This window comes from Euprymna scolopes, chromosome 45 (genome assembly GCF_053919585.1).
Source record: "Euprymna scolopes isolate OS-2025 chromosome 45, ASM5391958v1, whole genome shotgun sequence".
Classification (NCBI taxonomy): Eukaryota; Metazoa; Mollusca; class Cephalopoda; order Sepiida; family Sepiolidae; genus Euprymna; species Euprymna scolopes.
The window spans coordinates 64,971,621-64,998,064 of NC_136526.1; the positions used below are offsets into that span (position 1 = coordinate 64,971,621).

The window sequence follows — 26,444 nt, forward strand, 5'->3', positions numbered from 1 at the left end:
ATATATATATATATGTTATAGTATATATATATATGTATATATATATATGTTATAGTATATATGTAGTCAGTCGTCTTTTTCCGTACAAATAATTGAAAAATTTAAATGTAATGGATATAATAGTCTAGGTAATGTAGATAACGATATCCTAAGGATGCGTCAGGATAAGGAAGACAATATAATTAAAAAAATGCGAGTAATTTACCCATATGGGTTGAATAGTAAAGTTAAAAAAAATAACCTACAAGATTCTGAAATTATAGGTAGATTATATCCAGCTTTGCCTCGCTACGGTATTAGAGATAGAACTCATGTTAATAGAAATAATAGAAAATCAGTTATTTCATGCGAGGATTTTTTTAGTAAAATTAAAGATATCATTATTAATAAAATTTATGAGTCGTTCAATTATATAAGAAAATTGCTTAATCAAACAAAAAAGAAAGTTTTGAAGGAAATAGCATCTAAAATATTATTACAACCGGATATGATATATAAGAAGGACTATTTCATTCAATGGTATGAATATATTCTAGATATAATTGACACTAAATTATATAAGCCACCAGGGAACGATATAAAAAAGAAACCTAAAAATGTTTGTGTAGTTTTGTATGAAAATAAAGGTTTTGATGATGTAAATTTACCTAAAATATTTAATAAACAAAAAAATATTCAATTACTACCAAATGAGTTCCAGAAAAAAGATCAAAAACCAATAGTTACATATAAACTAGGGCCAACAATACGCAATAAGATTTTTAATTATAAGAAAACGGTAAAACATATAAATATAAATGATACTATTATAAATATTCCAGAATGTGAATGTAATTCCTCTCCGTTCTGTAATAATGAGATAAAACATGTAATTACAGGAGATTTAAAGATAGTAAATAATCCTAAATTAAGAAAACTACTTAGTAAGGGTCCAAATTATAGAGAACCTAAATGCCTAAATTACACTAAATGCGTTAAAGAAGTTACTAAAGCACTAGAAGGTTTTATTATGTCTATGGTAAAGAAAAATAAAAATTAGCACAGTCTACGTTTGATGCATGGAAAAATAGTATAATTGAATGCGTAAATAAAAAGGTTAAACATATAAAACAATTTAAACACCCTAGAAAAACCAATCCTCTTTTAAAAAAATCAGAAATACGGGAGGAACTTAAAATACTTCAAGAAAAGTTTGTAATAGTTCCGATTGATAAAGCGGCAAACAATATAGCCTTTATATGTAAAAAATATTATATACAACGTTTATTGATAGAAGTAGGACTTATAGGAAACGATTCGGATACTTATAAAGTAAGTAATAGTAATTTAGATAGTATTATTTTGAATAATAGTATTATTAATGAAAAAGTAGGATTAAAGTTAGAAGATAAACACAAAAATCTTCCATGTATGTATTGGATACCTAAAATGCATAAAAATCCAGTTGGGGCTAGATTTATTGTAGGTTCAAAGACGTGCATCACTAAACCTCTAAGTAAAGCTATATCTAAAATATTTAAATTAATTATAAATCAAATAAATAATTTTCACCTGAAAAGTAAATTCTATAGTAATATAAATCTATTTTGGGTAGTAAATAATTCCAAACCAGTGAAAGAAAAATTAGATAAAATAAATTCCAGAATAAAAGCAAAATCTATAGCTACTTATGATTTTAGTACGCTATATACTAAAATTCCGCACGAAAAACTTATAAAAGAATTAAATGATACTGTAGATTTGGCTTTTTAAGGTGGAAAAGGTAAATATATAGACTTTTCAAACTCTAAAGCTTTCTGGTGTAAAAATAAAAATAGCAAAACTAGTATTTCTAAAGGTATTTTAAAAATGCTTGTAAGTCATCTTACTGAATGCTATTTTCAAATAGGAAATAAAATATTACTCCAAACGATAGGTATCCCAATGGGATTGGATCCGGCACCATTTTGGGCAAATTTGTATTTACATAGACTCGAGTATATATATATGTCATCATTATTAAAAACAGATATATCTAAAACATATAACTTTCATGGGTGTAGGAGATTTATAGATGACCTTATATGCATAAACGATAATGATGAATTCGAAAAAAATAAACATCTTATATATCCAAACGAACTAAAATTAAATTGTGAACATAGAGGACAACAGGCTACATTTCTGGATTTAGATATAAAAATTGAGGATGGAATTTTTCTTTATAAAATATTTGATAAAAGAAACGCTTTCCCCTTTAAAATAGTACGTATGCCCCATAAGGATAGCACCTGCCCTGTTTTTGTGTTTTATGGAACCATTATGTCAGAGTTTTTGAGAATAGCTCGCGTTACTCTAAAATTAACAGATTTTATACCACCAGTTTCTAGCTTAGTAATAAGGATGATAAAACAAGGTGGAGATAAAAATAAAATATTTAAACAGTTAAATAAAGCATTTGTTCGTTATCCTGATGCTTTTCAATCGTTTAAGATAAACCAGACTATATTGATAAAGGAAATCCAAAACTATATTAGCAATGTATAAATGTATTTATAATTACATATAATAAATTTATATAGAGATTAAAAAAAAAAAAAAATGTATATATGTAAAAATAAAATATTTTTAACCTTTATATATCTAAAAATAAAAATTAAATAAATAAGAATGTAAATATACAAACTACTAACTATAGTGGGGGTGATAAGTAGTTAAATGGATTAATCCAAATCTTATAAATACAAGACTGATAAATTAAAAAATGTATCCATTTTAAATGTGGAAATTGATGAATCGCACAGGTAAGAAATTCATTTTTATACTATGAAAAGGTTAGTAATTGCAATTAAGAATAGGAAATTGGATAAAAAAATTTTTGTAACTTGTCTTCTTCCTAAGATTAAGGGTGGTGGTTTTTGATCAACACTGCTGGGGAGCCATGATGTAATACACTGTTTTGTTTTTAAATCCCCGAAACAGTGTTTCATGGTAAACAACTGATGATCCCTTGAAAAATAAAAAAATTGGTATTATAGTAAATTCGAGAGTTGATGCAGTGATTGCAGGTGATTAAATGACTTACTGACTAGATGTTTTTTTAACGAATGATAAAAAATAATTTTTTGTATGGTTTCAAATGTTGAAAACTTCAAAGACTATATATATATATATGTATATATATATCATAGTATATATATATATGTATATATATATGTTATAGTATATATATATATGTATATATATATATGTTATAGTATATATATATGTATATATATGTTATAGTATATATATATATGTTATAGTATATATATATGTTATAGTATATATATATATGTATATATATATGTTATAGTATATATATATATGTATATATGTTATAGTATATATATATATATATGTTATAGTATATATATATGTTATAGTATATATATATGTATATATATATGTATGTATATATATGTATATATGTTATATATATGTATATATATATATATATATATGTATATATATATGTAATAGTGTATATATATATATACATAAGCCTGACGAATCCTATAGTTGGATGAAACGCAGAATATTCAGTGTAGCTTAATCGCCATATATATTTTATAAATTACTATATATATATATATATATATATATATATATATATATATATGTTATATACATATAAACATATATATATATATATGTTATAGTATATAACATATATATGTATATATATATATGTTATATAGTATATAACATATATATATATATGTTATAGTATATAACATATATATGTATATATATATATGTTATAATATATAACATATATATGTATATATGTTATAGTATATAGCATATATATGTTATAGTATATAACATATATATGTATAACATATATATATATGTTATAGTATATATATATATATATATATAATAGTGTGTGTGTATATATATATATATATATGTTATAATATATATATATATATATAATAGTGTGTGTATATATATATATATGTTATAATATATATATATAATAGTGTGTGTGTGTATATATATGTTATAATATGTATATATATATATATATATATATATATATATATATATATAATAGTGTGTGTGTATATATATATATATATATATATATATATATATACGAGCAAACAGTTAATAAAACGTATTAAAAAACACTTTGGAATGAGTTAAAAAAACATATTTAATCTGAAAAGGAAACACTAGATAAGTGGATAGTCCTTAATCCGCAGAGTTTCAAAGAAATACTTTCCTTCTCATCAGAGGGTAGGAATTAGCAAAATGCAGGATCGGATTTTGCATACAAAAGTATTTGATGAAACAACAAGTAAGTCAAAGACCTTACTTAATAACAAAAAAAGTGAAGCAGAGGGAATATGGTGAAGAAAAAGGTGATTACACATGAATGGATAGTCTGGTGGAAGATAAAAAAAATCCAATGACGGTAAAATCCAAAACTATAACTCCAAGAAAGTTAATTGAATTTCCATTTGCACAAGTAAAATCCAAGGAAATCCCGTAATTGGAAGAAGATGGTCCATAATAATCCAAAGGCAAAAATCCATGGAATAATTCACAAAAATGTGTACAAGGAAAAAAGGAAAAGATTCCAATAATATTAAGAAAAGAAAAATAAGATATGCTTTTCACTCTACTTCTGAGACATAAATATTTATAAGTCTTTTGCTGACTTTATTGCATTTGTGCCCCCTTAACAAACTAGTTTAGCAACAAAATCCCACCCCTTCACTGTAGAGGTGTGTAGATACCGGAAAGTGTACTCTTTTTTTTTTTTACAAAATCGTTAAAAAGAAAAAAAGCAGATTTTTGAAATTTAAATGTATAGTTTAGTTTGGGGGTCAATTTCTAAAAGCCATCCAACACATGCCAGCATGGATGTTAAATTGATGATGATGATGATATTCAAGTTAAACCGAATATGATAATATATATGGATTTTAATGAGGGAAACCAAACTTAAAATTTTTACATTTAAAAAAAAATTTTTTATTTTTTTTTTAGAGTCCCCAACCATTGTTAGACGCTGTCAAAGAGAATGACAAAATGGCGGAAGATGATTTAGCCATGTCATCAGATAAACAGGTAATTTTAAAAATTTTAATATATTTTAAAAATTTTAATATATTTGAATAATTTTAATATATTTTAATAATTTTAATAAATTTAAAAATTATTAAATTTATTAATTTTCTTAATTTGGACGAAATTTCGAGCACAAACTTTTATTTACTTTTTTCGCAAGGACACGTGGCGCAGTGGTTAGAGTACTTGGAAAAATCAATTTTAAAAGTGATATTATCCTGAAGGTTGAAGGTTCAATCCTCAGTGTGGGCGACCGAAAAAAAAAACAGTTTTGAATTACTTAGGATCTCTATCCAGTCATGGCTGACAGAACAAGAACATGCTACCCTCATGAAGTAAATAAAGGGTGCAACTCAAAATTCCACCCAAATTCCCGAGTTCGACAGAAACGTTCCTGAGTTTGACAAGAGTCACCTGAAGAAGGTCGGAGGTTACATCAACCGAAACGTTGTGAAAATCACATTCAAGATGAGAAAGGTAGTCCGATGAATCCAAAATATATGAATAACCAATCTTCATCTCAAAAATTCTAAAGCTTTCATTCCTGTTAGCTCACTACATCAAGTGGCTTCATGTCTTGTCTTGTTAGCTCCTTAAATAAAATTATCAATGTACTAGCTGTTCCTGCCTGGCATTGCCTGAGAATAATTTTACTCGAGTTTAAGTTTGTGTGCATGTTCACAGAGAGGAATGGTCTTGGCGAATAAGAAAGGAGGGGGGGGGTAAATGCTAGAAATGAGAAGAGAAAAGATTAAAAATGTTGTGGGTGAAATTGACAGATTATTTACATGAATCTTCCAATGTCTATCGTCAGAGAATCACAATGAATTACAAAAAAAGTGTTTCACAATTTAAAACGGTTCAAAGTTTATTCCATTCTACAAACCCATTTTTTTTTTTTAAATCCTTTGTAGGTCTGTCAGACCCCTGCAAACGACGAGTCTTCTCCTCTACCTTCAAACTCAGCCCTTCCGAGGGAAGAATACATTGAGATAGATGTTACTCCACCTGTCGCCGCCAAAGCTCTGAAGAAAAATAGAAAGAGGAAACCTTTTGAGTCACCTACGCAGGTAAGCTTACAAATTAATTGGTGGCGCCATCTATTGACTAGTTTTCTCTTTTTTTAATCGCAACTTCCTTTTCTACCCGCTGTTTTGGGTGTTTGCTAAAAATAACATCCAATACGTCATGTCCGATATCATAACATCCAATACGTCATGTTCGATATAAAAACATCCAATACGTCATGTCCGATATCATAACATCCAATATGTCATGTCCATTATATAACATCCAATACGTCATGTCCGATATCATAACATCCAATACGTCATGTCTGATATCATAACATCCAATACGTCATGTCTGATATCATAACATCCAATACGTCATGTCTGATATCATAACATCCAATACATCATGTCTGATATCATAACATCCAATACGTCATGTCCGATATATAACATCCAATACATCATGTCTGATATCATAACATCCAATACGTCATGTCCTATATATAACATCAAATACATCATGTCTGATATCATAACATCCAATACGTCATGTCCGATATATAACATCCAATACATCATGTCTGATATCATAACATCCAATACGTCATGTCCGATATATAACATCAAATACATCATGTCTGATATCATAACATCCAATACGTCATGTCTGATATCATAACATCCAATACATCATGTCTGATATCATAACATCACAGAAAATCATGTCTGATATCATAACATCCAATACATCATGTCTGATATCATAACATCCAATACGTCATGTCCGATATATAACATCCAATACATCATGTCTGATATCATAACATCCAATACGTCATGTCTGATATCATAACATCCAATACGTCGTGTCTGATATCATAACATCCAATACGTCATGTCTGATATCATAACATCCAATACATCATGTCTGATATCATAACATCCAATACATCATGTCTGATATCATAACATCCAATACATCATGTCCGATATATAACATCCAATACGTCATGTCCAATATCATAACATCCAATACGTCATGTCTGATATCATAACATCCAATACATCATGTCTGATATCATAACATCCAATACATCATGTCTGATATCATAACATCCAATACATCATGTCTGATATCATAACATCCAATACATCATGTCTGATATCATAACATCCAATACGTCATGTCCGATATATAACATCCAATACATCATGTCTGATATCATAACATCCAATACATCATGTCTGATATCATAACATCCAATACGTCATGTCCGATATATAACATCCAATACATCATGTCCGATATCATAACATCCAATACATCATGTCTGATATCATAACATCCAATACGGCATGTCCGATATATAACATCCAATACATCATGTCTGATATCATAACATCCAATACTTCATGTCTGATATCATAACATCCAATACGTCATGTCTGATATCATAACATCCAATACGTCATGTCTGATATCATAACATCCAATATGTCATGTCTGATATCATAATATCCAATACGTCATGTCTGATATCATAACATCCAATACGTCATGTCTGATATCATAACATCCAATACGTCATGTCCGATATATAACATCCAATACGTCATGTCTGATATCATAACATCCAATACATCATGTCTGATATCATAACATCCAATATGTCATGTCCGATATATAACATCCAATACGTCATGTCTGATATATAACATCCAATACATCATGTCTGATATCATAACATCCAATACATCATGTCCGATATATAACATCCAATACGTCATGTCCGATATATAACATCCAATACATCATGTCCGATATATAGCATACAAAATACTTCATGTCTGATATCATAACATCCAATACGTCATGTCTGATATATAACATCCAATACGTCATGTCCGATATATAACATCCAATACGTCATGTCTGATATATAACATCCAATACGTCATGTCTGATATATAACATCCAATACATCATGTCTGATATCATAACATCCAATACGTCATGTCTGATATATAACATCCAATACATCATGTCCGATATATAACATCCAATACGTCATGTCTGATATATAACATCCAATACATCATGTCCGATATATAGCATACAAAATACTTCATGTCCGATATTTAACATCCAATACGTCATGTCTGATATATAACATCCAATACGTCATGTCCGATATATAACATCCAATACGTCATGTCTGATATATAACATCCAATACGTCATGTCTGATATCATAACATCCAATACGTCATGTCCGATATTTAAAATCCAATGCGTCATGTCCGATATATAACATCCAATACGTCATGTCCGATATATAGCATACAAAATACTTCATGTCCGATATATAACATCCAATACGTCCTGTCTGATATATAACATCCAATACGTCATGTCTGATATCATAACATCCAATACGTCATGTCCGATATATAACATCCAATACGTCATGTCTGATATATAACATCCAATACATCATGTCTGATATCATAACATCCAATACGTCATGTCCGATATTTAAAATCCAATGCGTCATGTCCGATATATAACATCCAATACGTCATGTCCGATATATAGCATACAAAATACTTCATGTCCGATATATAACATCCAATACGTCATGTCCGATATATAACATCCAATACGTCATGTCCGATATATAGCATACAAAATACTTCATGTCCGATATATAACATCCAATACGTCATGTCTGATATATAACATCCAATACGTCATGTCCGATATATAGCATACAAAATACTTCATGTCCGATATATAACATCCAATACGTCATGTCCGATATATAAAATCCAATACGTCATGTCCGATATATAACATCCAATACGTCATGTCCGATATATAACATCCAATACGTCATGTCCGATATATAACATCCAATACGTCATGTCCGATATATAGCATACAAAATACTTCATGTCCGATATATAACATCCAATACGTCATGTCTGATATATAACATCCAATACGTCATGTCCGATATATAGCATACAAAATACTTCATGTCCGATATATAACATCCAATACGTCATGTCCGATATATAAAATCCAATACGTCATGTCCGATATATAAAATCCAATGCGTCATGTCTAATATATAACATCCAATACGTCATGTCCGATATATAGCATACAAAATACTTCATGTCCGATATATAAAATCCAATACGTCATGTCCGATATATAACATCCAATACGTCATGTCCGATATATAACATCCAATACGTCATGTCTGATATCATAACCTCCAATACATCATGTCCGATATATAGCATACAAAATACTTCATGTCCGATATATAACATCCAATACGTCATGTCTGATATATAACATCCAATACATCATGTCCGATATATAAAATCCAATGCGTCATGTCCGATATATAACATCCAATACATCATGTCCGATATATAACATCCAATACGTCATGTCCGATATATAACATCCAATACGTCATGTCCGATATATAGCATACAAAATACTTCATGTCTGATATATAACATCCAATACGTCATGTCCGATATATAAAATCCAATACGTCATGTCCGATATATAAAATCCAATGCGTCATGTCTAATATATAACATCCAATACGTCATGTCCGATATATAGCATACAAAATACTTCATGTCCGATATATAAAATCCAATACGTCATGTCCGATATATAACATCCAATACGTCATGTCCGATATATAACATCCAATACGTCATGTCTGATATCATAACCTCCAATACATCATGTCCGATATATAGCATACAAAATACTTCATGTCCGATATATAACATCCAATACGTCATGTCTGATATATAACATCCAATACATCATGTCCGATATATAGCATACAAAATACTTCATGTCTGATACATAACATCCAATACGTCATGTCTGATATATAACATCCAATACATCATGTCCGATATATAGCATACAAAATACTTCATGTCCGATATATAACATCCAATACGTCATGTCTGATATATAACATCCAATACATCATGTCTGATATATAGCATACAAAATACTTCATGTCTGATATATAACATCCAATACATCATGTCTGATATATAACATCCAATACATCATGTCTGATACATAACATCCAATACGTCATGTCTGATATATAACATCCAATACATCATGTCCGATATATAGCATACAAAATACTTCATGTCCGATATATAACATCCAATACGTCATGTCTGATATATAACATCCAATACATCATGTCCGATATATAGCATACAAAATACTTCATGTCCGATATATAACATCCAATACGTCATGTCTGATATATAACATCCAATACATCATGTCCGATATATAAAATCCAATGCGTCATGTCCGATATATAACATCCAATACGTCATGTCCGATATATAGCATACAAAATACTGCATTTCTGATATATAACATCCAATACGTCATGTCTGATATATAACATCCAATACGTCATGTCCGATATATAGCATACAAAATACTTCATGTCCGATATATAACATCCAATACGTCATGTCTGATATATAACATCCAATACATCATGTCCGATATATAAAATCCAATGCGTCATGTCCGATATATAACATCCAATACGTCATGTCCGATATATAGCATACAAAATACTTCATGTCTGATATATAACATCCAATACGTCATGTCCGATATATAACATCCAATACGTCATGTCCGATATATAACATCCAATACGTCATGTCTGATATATAACATCCAATACATCATGTCCGATATATAGCATACAAAATACTTCATGTCCGATATATAACATCCAATACGTCATGTCTGATATATAACATCCAATACATCATGTCCGATATATAAAATCCAATGCGTCATGTCCGATATATAACATCCAATACGTCATGTCCGATATATAGCATACAAAATACTTCATGTCTGATATATAACATCCAATACGTCATGTCTGATATATAACATCCAATACATCATGTCCGATATATAGCATACAAAATACTTCATGTCTGATATATAACATCCAATACGTCATGTCTGATATATAACATCCAATACATCATGTCCGATATATAGCATACAAAATACTTCATGTCTGATATATAACATCCAATACGTCATGTCTGATATATAACATCCAATACATCATGTCTGATATATAGCATACAAAATACTTCATGTCTGATATATAACATCCAATACGTCATGTCTGATATATAGCATACAAAATACTTCATGTCTGATATATAACATCCAATACGTCATGTCTGATATATAACATCCAATACATCATGTCCGATATATAGCATACAAAATACTTCATGTCTGATATATAACATCCAATACGTCATGTCTGATATATAACATCCAATACATCATGTCCGATATATAGCATACAAAATACTTCATGTCTGATATATAACATCCAATACGTCATGTCTGATATATAACATCCAATACATCATGTCTGATATATAGCATACAAAATACTTCATGTCTGATATATAACATCCAATACGTCATGTCTGATATATAACATCCAATACATCATGTCCGATATATAGCATACAAAATACTTCATGTCCGATATATAACATCCAATACGTCATGTCCGATATATAGCATACAAAATACTTCATGTCCGATATATAACATCCAATACGTCATGTCTGATATTTAACATCCAATACATCATGTCTGATATATAAAATCCAATGCGTCATGTCCGATATATAACATCCAATACGTCATGTCCGATATATAACATCCAATACGTCATGTCCGATATATAACATCCAATACGTCATGTCCGATACATAACATCCAATACATCATGTCCGATATATAGCATACAAAATACTTCATGTCTGATACATAACATCCAATACGTCATGTCTGATATATAACATCCAATACATCATGTCCGATATATAGCATACAAAATACTTCATGTCCGATATTTAACATCCAATACGTCATGTCTGATATATAACATCCAATACGTCATGTCCGATATATAACATCCAATACATCATGTCCGATATATAACATCCAATACGTCATGTCTGATATATAACATCCAATACATCATGTCCGATATATAGCATACAAAATACTTCATGTCCGATATTTAACATCCAATGCGTCATGTCTGATATATAACATCCAATACGTCATGTCTGATATATAACATCCAATACATCATGTCCGATATATAACATCCAATACGTCATGTCTGATATATAACATCCAATACATCATGTCCGATATATAGCATACAAAATACTTCATGTCCGATATTTAACATCCAATACGTCATGTCTGATATATAACATCCAATACGTCATGTCTGATATATAACATCCAATACATCATGTCCGATATATAACATCCAATACGTCATGTCTGATATATAACATCCAATACATCATGTCCGATATATAGCATACAAAATACTTCATGTCCGATATTTAACATCCAATACGTCATGTCTGATATATAACATCCAATACGTCATGTCCGATATATAAAATCCAATGCGTCATGTCCGATATATAACATCCAATACGTCATGTCCAATATATAACATCCAATACGTCATGTCCGATATATAACATCCAATACGTCATGTCTGATATATAACATCCAATACGTCATGTCTGATATATAACATCCAATACATCATGTCCGATATATAGCATACAAAATACTTCATGTCCGATATTTAACATCCAATACGTCATGTCTGATATTTAACATCCAATACGTCATGTCCGATATATAACATCCAATACGTCATGTCTGATATCATAACATCCAATACGTCATGTCTGATATCATAACATCCAATATGTCATGTCCGATATATAACATCCAATACGTCATGTCTGATATCATAACATCCAATACGTCATGTCCGATATTTAAAATCCAATGCGTCATGTCCGATATATAACATCCAATACGTCATGTCCGATATATAACATCCAATACGTCATGTCCGATATATAGCATACAAAATACTTCATGTCTGATATATAAAATCCAATACGTCATGTCCGATATATAACATCCAATACGTCATGTCCGATATATAACATCCAATACGTCATGTCCGATATATAGCATACAAAATACTTCATGTCCGATATATAACATCCAATACGTCATGTCTGATATATAACATCCAATACGTCATGTCCGATATATAGCATACAAAATACTTCATGTCCGATATATAACATCCAATACGTCATGTCCGATATATAGCATACAAAATACTTCATGTCCGATATATAAAATCCAATACGTCATGTCCGATATATAAAATCCAATGCGTCATGTCTAATATATAACATCCAATACGTCATGTCCGATATATAGCATACAAAATACTTCATGTCCGATATATAAAATCCAATACGTCATGTCCGATATATAACTTCCAATGCGTCATGTCTAATATATAACATCCAATACGTCATGTCCGATATATAGCATACAAAATACTTCATGTCCGATATATAACATCCAATACGTCATGTCCGATATATAACATCCAATACGTCATGTCTGATATCATAACCTCCAATACATCATGTCCGATATATAGCATACAAAATACTTCATGTCCGATATATAACATCCAATACGTCATGTCTGATATATAACATCCAATACATCATGTCCGATATATAGCATACAAAATACTTCATGTCCGATATATAACATCCAATACGTCATGTCTGATATATAACATCCAATACATCATGTCCGATATATAGCATACAAAATACTTCATGTCTGATACATAACATCCAATACGTCATGTCCGATATATAACATCCAATACGTCATGTCCGATATATAACATCCAATACATCATGTCCGATATATAGCATACAAAATACTTCATGTCTGATATATAACATCCAATACGTCATGTCTGATATATAACATCCAATATGTCATGTCCGATATATAGCATACAAAATACTTCATGTCTGATACATAACATCCAATACGTCATGTCCGATATATAACATCCAATACATCATGTCCGATATATAACATCCAATACATCATGTCCGATATATAGCATACAAAATACTTCATGTCTGATATATAACATCCAATACGTCATGTCTGATATATAACATCCAATACGTCATGTCCGATATATAGCATACAAAATACGTCATGTCTGATATATAACATCCAATACATCATGTCCGATATATAGCATACAAAATACTTCATGTCCGATATATAACATCCAATACGTCATGTCTGATATATAACATCCAATACATCATGTCCGATATATAGCATACAAAATACTTCATGTCTGATACATAACATCCAATACGTCATGTCCGATATATAACATCCAATACGTCATGTCCGATATATAACATCCAATACATCATGTCCGATATATAGCATACAAAATACTTCATGTCTGATATATAACATCCAATACGTCATGTCTGATATATAACATCCAATACGTCATGTCCGATATATAGCATACAAAATACTTCATGTCTGATACATAACATCCAATACGTCATGTCCGATATATAACATCCAATACGTCATGTCCGATATATAACATCCAATACATCATGTCCGATATATAGCATACAAAATACTTCATGTCTGATACATAACATCCAATACGTCATGTCCGATATATAACTTCCAATACGTCATGTCTGATATATAACATCCAATACGTCATGTCCGATATATAGCATACAAAATACTTCATGTCTGATACATAACATCCAATACGTCATGTCCGATATATAACTTCCAATACGTCATGTCCGATATATAACTTCCAATATGTCATGTCCGATATATATAACTTCCAATGCGTCATGTCCGATATAAATAACTTCCAATACGTCATGTCCGATATATAACTTCCAATACGTCATGTCCGATATATAACTTCCAATACGTCATGTCCGATATATAGCTTCCAATACGTCACGTCCAATATATAACTTCCAATCATACAGTATATCTAATATACAATATGCCATATCCGATGTTTCATCCAATATTGCATATCCGATATCTCTATTTAAGGCACTTTGTGTGTGTTTGTGAGTTAATTCCTTATGGACTCCAAAAAGGCTGGGTTTATTTTTTTTATTTTTTTTATTTCACACAAATGTATTTTATTTGTCTGGAAATGTTCTTAGGTGGGATTTTTTATTGAAATGTTTCTGATAAGAATCGAAACTTGAAAAATACTATTAGAAAAGGAAGTCCGATTTTAATCAAAGTTAACAGCCTTGTACAGTCTAACCTCAGAAGTGCATTGTTTTATCACCACACAAGCAGAAAGGTCCGACATATAAAATCAACATTAAGTTCTTTGATATGGCAGGGGCGTGTTCGAAATGAATGTTCCTGTTTAGAGCACAATTGAACCATGATACTTGACTTTTGCATTTTTAAACTTTTATTCAAGTCATAATTTCATAAAATCAAGAGCGGATTCTCTACAGTGCAATGCAGACTAAGTCATTGCTGAGAGGCATGTGAAGCTTCCTGTCAATTGGATTGAAAAATGGGCAGTTTCACTGATTTCGTTGACAATAAAATATTGGAAGTGTTTAACTTTGTTTGCCTCCATCTAACTTTAGACCTGGGGGCTCACAGACTTGGCATTAACCTCTTTGTTCAATTGGCTTTGATGATCAAATAACTGGACGCAACAATGTCCCTTGCCCCATCCATCTCGAGATGTGCGGATTCATTAACTTTGAGCTGATGTTCGTTTTCTCGTTTCAGAGCAATCATATGAATAGTAGCAAACTTTCAATTTCGAGTCTTTCCCTTTGTCGTCGGCCAAATGTGTCCGATGAAAGCAATCCAAGTGGTCAGGTGGGTATTTACTAGCAAATTTTGTGGTGGAGGGAAATTCCGCTTCTTTTTTTTCCCCTTCTGATTGATCCGTATGTACCTGCCCTTCCTCCTGTTTTGTTTATTCAAAAAAAAAAAAAAATAAGAAAGGAATTATGCCCCTAAATCGCTGTGAAAGTTATTAAAAAAAAGGATTCACTCAATCTCTACGACGTTTCGGTAAACTATCCTGCCTTCACGAGATATGCAAGGAGGAAAAAAAAAAATATGCCATCGGAATTTACAAATGGACGAAAAATTGATAGGATTAAAAAAAGATCCAGCGGAATGGGAGGAAATGGATTTCTGCTGGCTAGATACATTCAACGTTTTGGCTGACCTTTTTTTTTTTTTTTTACACATTGATCACCACTTATCAAGGCCCGGAAGCCACTCAGGGATAAGGGTTATTGCAAGTACATTACGTTAGTGTGGAGATTTGATGAAGTGTTTACTTAAGGGGGCGGTTCATTAGGAATTTGTTAACGTTGGACTTGAAAACATCCAAGTTGTAGTCCGGTGGGAAGCAGGCAGACGGAACAGAGTTCCACAGGTGTGCAGTTGACCTTGTTGAACTCGAGAAATTTTTCTGTTGAACTCGAGAATCTACACAGAATTTTGAACGGGGTTCCTTTATTTAATTTGCATGGTGTGGGCATTATCTATATTATTTAAAAAGTACTTAGTCTGTATGAGTTTGTTTCTTATGGAAGCCGAAATGGCTGGGCCAATATTTTTTTGTAATTTAACAGAAATGCACTTTATGTATCTGGCAATGTTCTTAGATAGGTTTTGTATCAAAATGTCTTCGATAAATATCAATAATTGATAATCGGAAAAATCCAATGTAAAAACTGGCGATTTTGACCAAAGCTAACACTTTATACAGCCTAACATCACAAGTGCATTTGAGAAGTTTTATTACTGCACAAGCAGAAAGGCTCACCCTATAAAGGTAACAGTAATTTCTTTGATAAGACTCCCAAAATTCATACTAGAATTTTCTGCAAGGACCTGTGGCATAACGGATAAAGTGCTAAGTAAAATTCAGTTGTTAGTGACACTCTTCTGAAGGTTGAACGTTCAATCCTCAGTGCAGGTGATACTTAGAATGCAATTGCAAATTACTGGAGACTTCTACCTGGTCATGGCTGACAGAACGAGAGCATGCTTCCCGTGTGGATTAAATAAAGCTGTTTGTGAATTAACTTGATAGTTCACTATGAAGCCATTTTTGATCGTACACTATTATCACAAAATTTTGACTGATGACGTAATCCAACCGTTTTTTATTCGTCTTTTTTTTACTTTGCAGAAAACGGCAACAGAAACTGACAGTCATCGTCCAAGTCGCCGTTCCAAATTGGAAGCCCAGAAAAAAATCCAACAACTTTCGAGTAACGTGCCTTCCGATTCGCCACTGAACAAGCGGAAGAGATCCGTCAACGCCGAGAAGACAACTGTATCCGATGACCCCATATCGAATGCATTAACATCAACAGTGAAAGGAAAAACTCCTTTGAGCCGGATAAAAAGTTTGACCAGCAGTTTTCGGTCATCTTCATTTCGCAATGGTAAGAAACAATGAGAGAGTTCTGTTTCACTAATTTTAATTATTTAATATTAATTAATTAAAATTATATAATTAAAATTAAATAATTAATATTAATTATTTAATATTAATTAATATTAATGAATTAAAATTAAATAAATAATATTAATTGATTAATATTATTTAATATTAATTAATTAAAATTAAATAATTAATATTAATTAATATTAATTATTCAATATTAATTAATTAATATTAATTATTTAATTTTAATTAATTAATATTAATTAATTAATATTAATGATTTAATTTTAATTAAATAATATTAATTATTTAATATTAATTATTTAATATTAATTATTATTAATTATTATTATGAACTATTAATTTTTTTTTATTTTATTTATCTTTTTTATTACATTTTCACTCCAAACAAGGCACATTGCCACTTTGGTGTAGGGGGCTACTATCAGGGGCAACAACTACTGGGGTACTATGTTGCGATTTGGGCCGCAAAATATCGGTTCACGTTACACTTGAACTTCTGCATGTCAATACAGTTGGGAAAGCAGTGGCCTGGAATGGAATTCCAGAGTTTATCGGTTCTGGGGAAGAAACTACTGGAATAGAAAGATCTTTTACATCTAGGGATCTCTATTGTGTGGGGGTGTGATTTAGCTGCCTGTTGGGTTTGTCGAGGGTGTTCATGTCGTGGGGGCACAAGTGTCTGCAGTTTGCCAGAGCATTCACCATTAAAATACTTGTAGAACAGGCAGAGGGATGCAACATTATGTCGATGGGACAGAGCTACTTACACCTGAAAGTATCCTGTACCTCTATAGGACCACTATTCGCCCATGTATGGAGTACTGTTGTCACATTTGGGCTGGTGCATCTGCTGCTTGCGTCATCTAAGCTTCCGCTTCTGTCCCATCGACGAAATGTTGTATCCCTCTACCTGTTCTACACAAGTACTTTATTGATGAATGCTCTGACGAACTACAAGCACTTGTATCCCCTCGACGTAAATACCCCCGACAAACCTGACAAGCAGCAAAATCTCACCCCTACACAGTAGAGATCCCTAGATGTAAGAAAGCCTTCTACTACAATAGTTTCTTCCCCAGAACTGCTAGACTTTGGAAGTCCCATCCGGGTTCCTGCTTTCCCAACTGTACTGACATGCAGAAGTTCAAGAGTAATGTGAACAGACATCTTGCTGCTCATCTCCCCTCATAATATCCCTGCAAATTATGTCACCGATAGTAGCTCCCTACTTCAAAGTGGCACTGTGCCTTGTTTGGGTGAAAATTGAAGAAAAAAAAAAAAAAAGTAATCAGATTTAGATTGGTCTCTCCTCCCATGAATAACCATTCTCAAAATAAAACCTTTAAAAAAGCCAACAATTAATCGCCATTGTGATCCCCACTTCATTCTCACTCATTAATTTCTGATCTTACGGTAATAATTAGAGATTATGTTAGCTAGTATGAATTGCAACGAGGGTTGCATAGTACATTTTAGACGTCTAGGCTGGCTTGGACACACCCTAACATTTGCCTCAGAAAGAATGGCCAACCACGTGCTCCAATGGATAACTGATGGAAAAAAAAGAGAAAGACCAAAATTGAACTGGAAGCAATCGAGATTTGATTGCAATGGAACGACGCTGTGGATTTGACTTTAGATCGAAAACGGTGATATACTTGGACACGTGTTGCAAGATACGGAAATTCCTAAGTCTAAGTCTTAGGGTAAGTGTAAGGGTTCGGACAAAATTGGATGACCGTCGATTCATCTTTCCTATAAAAGAAAAAAAAATACAATTGGGGTTTCATGCTTAAGACAATGGATGAACTTTGTTTATTTTTTTTTTTGTTAAAAAAAAACAAAAAAAAAAACTTGTGAATGTTTATTTTTGCTTAAATCAAATAATTTGCAACACAAATGAAGGACGTTAATCCATACTTATTTTCCAGCTAAAAACCTCTTAACGAGTCCACGGTCATGGTCGACGAAAGAGTCACCCAAGAAAGATGTACTTGCTTCCATGAAATCACCAGTGGCATTCACAACACGGACATTCAAGCCATCTTCCATTTCAAAACAAACCAACTGCACGGTAGACACATCTGACACAGACGCTAAAAGACAGCACGACCTGAATGCTATTTTATCGAGTGCAGCGACTCCTGTGGGGTTTCGGCGTAAAAGACGCTTGTACAAAGAGGAAATACTTGGTCCAATGAGTTATGAGGTATACCATTTTTTTTTTTTTTTTTTTTTTTTTTTTTTTTTCAATATGCCACAACGCCAAAATGGGGGAGGCACTCATGACAAACTAATACTACGAGGGGGTATTCCAAAAGTAAAGACTCCTATTTTCTTAACTCCAAAAGTTGAAGAGCTACAAAAACGGGAGTGGTACCATTAAAACGAATGACCTTTTGTGCTCCAGAATTTATTTTTCTACATAATCACCACCATTCTCGATACACTTTTTCCAGGAATTCAATGATATATCTCTGCTTCTGATGCACGTCCATGACAGTGGTTGCTTTCTTAATAGTCTCACACTGTCAATATCATGCAGCGTAGAGATGAAGCATCCAGGTCATGAATGCATAAGTTCAGTCATCATAACATTGCACTCATTGATTTCATTTGAGCGGAATAAAAAAAAAAAGGAGACATTACTTTTGGAATGCCTCACGTAACTATGCTAATCGAGCCGATTCTCTCGCGAAAATATCACATTTATACATCCTTCTTTATTCATTATAAAAAATTGTACCATGGCTAACCCGACGTGAAACCTATATTTTTTACGATATGCAATACTGCGATTGTATTTATTTTATTTAAAACTAGCAGTTGAGCCCAGTTTTGCCCGGACTCTATGTACTGTTCATAACTTTATGTACATATATATATTAAAAAGTTTGACTCCAGATAACCTACATCTAAAATTTCAAGTGTTTAGACCAAAAATTGGCGAAGGAGTTTGGTAGGGTCTGCAAAGGTCAACTCTTTCAACTTTGACCTCTTGGCAGCCAAATTTTTGCCCAAAAACTGATTAAAAAACTTGCTGCATGTCTGAATACCCTTTATGTAAAATTTCAAATGTCTAGACTCAAACTTGGCTGAATAGTTTGCTAGAGACCGCAAAGGTCAAATCTTTTGAACTTTGACCCCTTGGCAGCCAAATTATCGGCCAAAACCTAATTAAAAAGCTTGCCCTATGTCTGAATACACTTTATGTAAAATTTCAAATGTTTAGACCAAAAATTGGCTGAGTAGTTTGGTAGAGATCGCAGAGGTCAAATTTTTTAAAACTTTGACCCCAATTTTAACCCTTTAACATTTGTTTTGGGCTCAAATCAAATTAAAAACTTTTATCCATGTCCAAGTAATCTACATCTAAAATTTCAAGTGTTTCGACCCAAAATTGGTGGATGAGTTTGGTAGAGTTTTGAAAGGTCAAATCGTTGAAACAGCCAAATTTATGGCCGAAAACCGATTAAAAAGATTTTCCCAAATCTCAATACCCCTTATGTCAAAATTCGAGTCTGTAGACTGAAAATTGACAGAGTAGTTTGGTAGGGAAATGTACACGCACAGACATTTTCACTTTTATAGATATATAGATTTTATTTATGTAATCAGTAAGGCACAAAATATTAGAATTTTCATACTGAATTTTTCTCATGTTATTTTTTTCCAGAGTCAAATTATGAAAACCCGATCAATAACGACAGTCCGTCCCAAAGAAGATGTGTATAGTATCGTCCGACAGCAAGTCAAGAACCTCAATAAGTAACGTTGAAAAGAATCGGCAAGGCTACCATGTGTCTCTTCATTTCTTCTCTCGAAGAGCAGGGATGGATAAGTCCAGTGGAGGAGGGGGCAAATCCTAGGGGACTGTTGGGTCTGTTGGTCAGTTTAGGTTGCTGTAACCTCATCGCTCGACATTCGGTGGTCAAGCGATGAGGGACATAATCGAATCGATATTAATCGCAGATAATTTGCATATTTAACCTTTTTTAGGTGTTTTTTTTTATCCAATGTTTAAACTGAAAATTGCCCAAAATTTGTGTTAAAAAATTGCTTGATATGAGGTATAACGAGGACATTTTTTTTTCTTTGAAATAATTTTCCGTACATTTTGACGGACAAAATTTTAGTAAATCTTGCAATTGTAGACAAATTTTATGAAGTATTTAATATTACACTTCTAGACGTTCTTCGGTAGTCAAACTGAGAAACATAATCAACTCGATATTAATCGTAACCAATTTGCATATTTAACCGTTTTTGGTGTTTTCTATCCATTATTGAGACGAAAATGGACCAAAATTTTGTGTCCGTTATTGAAAAAAAAAAATATATATATTGCTTAATACAAAACATGACAAGGACATATCTTTTTTTAAAAAATAATTTCATGTACACTATGATGGAGAAAATTTTCATTTTTTTTATGTTAAATTATGGGTGCTTGTGCAGTTTAATCAAGACATTAAAAAATGAAAATATCGAAAAATGATTATATTGTACGTATCCGTTTTTGACTGAAGATCTCCGAAAAAAATTTCACTTAATTTAATCAAGTGTTTTCTTTGTATTTTTACAGCGGAAAAACACGTTTTTATGACAGCATGTTGAAGGTAGCCATCTTGAATTTTTTAACGTCCCACGGAGAGATACCTCAGTTTAAATCGCCGACACTCCCTCCCCATCTTTAATACTAGCTTTTCTTCCTAAAAATCGAACCTTTTGCTCGGTATCATAACAAATTGTTTTTGTTTTTTTCGCTGTAAAAAAAAAAAAAAAAGAAGGAAAAAAAACTACTTGATGAAATTTGTTTTTGGAGAACTTCATTCCATAACAGATATGCACAATATAAACTTTTTTTTCAATATTTTCGTTTTTTTATGTCTTTGTTAAACTGTACAAGTACCAAATTATGACAAATTTTTTTTAAATACAAAATTATGAAAGTAAAGAAATTTTTAGATAAATTTTATCTGTTGTAGTTGACCTGCTTTTTCTTCTATGGACATTTATTGAAATTATAGACCGATGATGTGAAGTAGTAAATATTGCAACTATAGACCAATGACATGAAGTAGTAAATATTGCAACTATAGACCAATGACATGAAGTAGTAAATATTGCAACTATAGACCAATGACATGAAGTAGTAAATATTGCAACTATAGACCAATGACATGAAGTAGTAAATATTGCAACTATAGACCAATGACATGAAGTAGTAAATATTGCAACTATAGACCAATGACATGAAGTAGTAAATATTGCAACTATAGACCAATGACATGAAGTAGTAAATATTGCAACTATAGACCAATGACATGAAGTAGTAAATATTGCAACTATAGACCAATGACATGAAGTAGTAAATATTGCAACTATAGACCGATGACATGAAGTAGTAAATATTGCAACTATAGACCGATGACATGAAGTAGTAAATATTGCAACTATAGACCGATGACATGAAGTAGTAAATATTGCAACTATAGACCAATGACGTGAAGTACTTAATATTGAAATTATAAATAACTGAGACGAAGTAGCTGGAATTGAAAACAGTTTTCTTTCAAATTGCTGCGTTTATTAGCTTCTTCTTTTCGTTTCACCTGTGATAATCAATTCGAAAAGCTTGTTCATTTTGGGTTTCTGTTCCGCATCTTATCAACTCTTCTGTTGAACACATTTAACTGTATGTGTGTGCATATCTGTGTGTATGTGTGTGTATATATTTGTGTGTATGTATGTCTGGATGTGTGTACGTGCAAAAGGTTTTCTTTCAATTCCTGCTGGCCCCAAAATGTGCTTCACACCTATAACCTTTTATTTTATTTTCTTGCAATTCTTCAAAGAATCGTCGCACACATTTTCGATACATATTTCTTCCCATTCACATTTCAAAAATTTGCGTAAATTGATTAAGTGGTTTTATTTTTATATTTTCCATGCATATGAGATGGTATACATGTGACATTCGTAGCGCAGTGAATTATTGTTGAGTTATCTCCCTTTGTTTCTTCAAAATACTGACATGTGACTCCTTTTTTGCTTACTCGTAAAATTTGATTTTCTTTAGTAAAAAACAAACCAGTTGATCAATTTATATGATTTTTGGAATATGATATTTCCATACATATGAAATGGTATACATGTGACGTGTGTATCGCACTGCATATTCTGTTTATATTTAAACTTTGCATAAAAAGATCAGATGTAAAAAGGGAAAAATAAAGAATTTTTCTTTTTCTTTTGTGATTTGTTTTTGATTTAAAAAAAAAAATTTTTTTTTCAAATTTAAATTTTTTTTAAATATTAATTTTTTTTTCAAATTTTAATTTTTTTTTTTTTTAAATACTGTAGAAAAAAAAATGTAAAAATGGCTTCGATTGTTAATGACGCTTAATTGACAGTGCAGAAACTATTAGATTGGGAACTCTTCTTCGGATCCTGTTGAAAAGGGAGAAACTAGTGATAGATGAACCAGCCAAGATCTGACAACACTACTCCATACATGGGTGAATGGTAGCACTGTAGATAAATAGAATACTCTTCTGTGTGAGTAATTTTCTAGCACGGTAGAGGGATCCCGCCTTCTTTGCAGCAGCCTTAACTCCTGATGCAATTCTCTATCTCTATAAGAGTCGAATATGTTCCAAATTGGAATACTGCTGCCACATCTGGATTGAATGGTGACCTTGTAGAAGTTCACTATACTCTCAGGTGTGAGTAATCTTCTAGCACGGTAGAGGGAGCCTGCCTTCTTTGCAGCAGCCTTCACAATGTCCTCAATGTATTTGTTGCAGTTCACGTTTCCTGTGAATGTTAAGCTAAGGAGTTTGGCAGGAGAGCTCTCAGTTAAGGTGTTCTTGGTCCTGGCTTGTGGTGGTTGAGAAGGCTTTTTGTAATTGTTAAAGGAAAGCAGCTAAGTCTTAGCAGCATTAAATGTTACCATCCATTTTACTATTCCATTTTATTATACTAAACATAAGGATATCACCAACTGCCACTAGCTAGAAAAAATTATTCATTGGATAAAAAGAATTTGAGCTCTCTGGCAATTGATAATGTTTAATGGAGATTTTGTTTGTATTTAGCTTAAGAAAGAGGATGTCCCTTTAAATATATGTTACATGTAGTACATCACTGTGTAGGGGTTTGAATTTTCAAGTAAGTCTTATTATTGACAAATATATATATATATATATATATATATAACTACTTAATTTACTCACATAAAATTAATATACTAAGTATAGATTTATGGGTAAACTTTAAGTATTTATTTCAAAAGTGCTCAATATGTAGGTAGAGCTAGTTAGTAATTTATAAAATATATATGACGATTAAGCTACACTGACTATTCCGCGTTTCATCTACTCTAGGACTCTTCAGGCTTATGCGCCTAAGCCTGAAGAGTTCTAGAGTGGATGAAACGCGGAATATTCAGTGTAGCTTAATCGCCATATATATTTTATAAATTACTATATATATATATATATATATATATATATATATGGAGCTTCTAAAAACAGCCTATCCTGCCTTGACAGAGTACAAAATAGACTTTGTGGCTTAGTGGGGGATGCTCTCTTTTCTTCCCTGCAACCTCTCTCCCACAGAAGAGCCGTTGCGAGCATGTCTTTGTTTTATCGTTATTTCCGTGGCAAGTGCTCGTCCGAGCTCCAATCTCTGGTCCCCCCTCACCAATCCTTCACGATAAACAAGTGTGCGTTCTATCCCAACCATTATCAATAGACCAGAGGTTATCTCGTCAGCTTCAGACAAGGCCAAACTATTTGCCAAGAACTTTGCAGCTAATTCTACCCTATGCGACGAAGGCCATCAACTCCCCATATTTCCTCCTATAACACAGAACACGCTAGGTAACATACAAATATCTGTGCATGAGGTCACCAAGCTAATCAAGAACCTTGATTTCAGTAAAGCAACTGGCCCTGACGGCATTCCAATTATAGTGTTAAAAAAGCTTCAACCAGAACTTGCTCCCATACTTACGAAACTGTTTAAGCGTTGCCTTAAGGAGAAGTGTTTTCCAACACCCTGGAAAGCCTCATCAGTATGCTCTGTATTTAAGAATTCAGGTGATAAGTCATCTCCCTATCAGAACACACCAATAAGTCTCCTGTGTGTCATGAGTAAGTTGCTGGAATCCATATTAAATAGAGAAGTAGTCAACCACCTCAGGAGAAATAACCTTCTTAGTGACACGCAATATGGTTTCCGTTCTGCAAGATCTACCGCAGATGTGCTAACGGTTATATCTCATAGGATTAGTGAATCTCTTGAAAAAGGCTTCCTTTCTAGGGTAATTGCTCTTGACATATCAAAGGCCTTCGACAAGGTATGGCCTACTTCACAATATTTCTAGCTACGATATAACTGGAAATGTTCTAACATTAAATCATTTCCCTCCGATAGGCTCATAAGAGTAGTGGTTGATGGACAAAAATCGGAGGCCTGCAGTATTAATGCTGGAGTCCCTCAAGGGTCCATCCTGGGCCCAACTCTCTTCCTGATCTACATCAATGATCTCCCTAAACACATACTTAAATCATTCGTTGACATCTATGCTGATGACACGACCATCTACGGCAACACATCAAAGGCTGTAAATGACAAAGCTCTCTCTGATTCTCTCTCCTCTGATCTCGAGCGCATGGTTCAGTGGGGGAAGACGTGGCTGGTTACCTTTAATGCATCTAAAACCGAACTCCTATCTTTACATCATCAATGCTCTGATCCCCATCTGGCA

At 32.2% G+C, this 26,444-nt stretch overlaps 1 protein-coding gene across 1 annotated transcript in view; it reads left to right on the forward strand.

Annotated features, from left to right (window-relative positions):
- The window catches only part of LOC145269849 (uncharacterized), a 169,739-nt gene extending 148,158 nt beyond the window's left edge, over positions 1-21,581 (forward strand). The window contains exons 26-31 of the mRNA XM_080125576.1: positions 5,023-5,103; positions 6,018-6,173; positions 15,955-16,047; positions 17,381-17,639; positions 19,597-19,874; positions 21,342-21,581. Of these exons, the coding sequence (XP_079981702.1) occupies positions 5,023-5,103; positions 6,018-6,173; positions 15,955-16,047; positions 17,381-17,639; positions 19,597-19,874; positions 21,342-21,437 (963 nt within the window). The 3' untranslated portion in view covers positions 21,438-21,581. The remainder of the gene's footprint in view (positions 1-5,022; positions 5,104-6,017; positions 6,174-15,954; positions 16,048-17,380; positions 17,640-19,596; positions 19,875-21,341) is intronic.
- Positions 21,582-26,444: the final 4,863 nt, after the last annotated feature.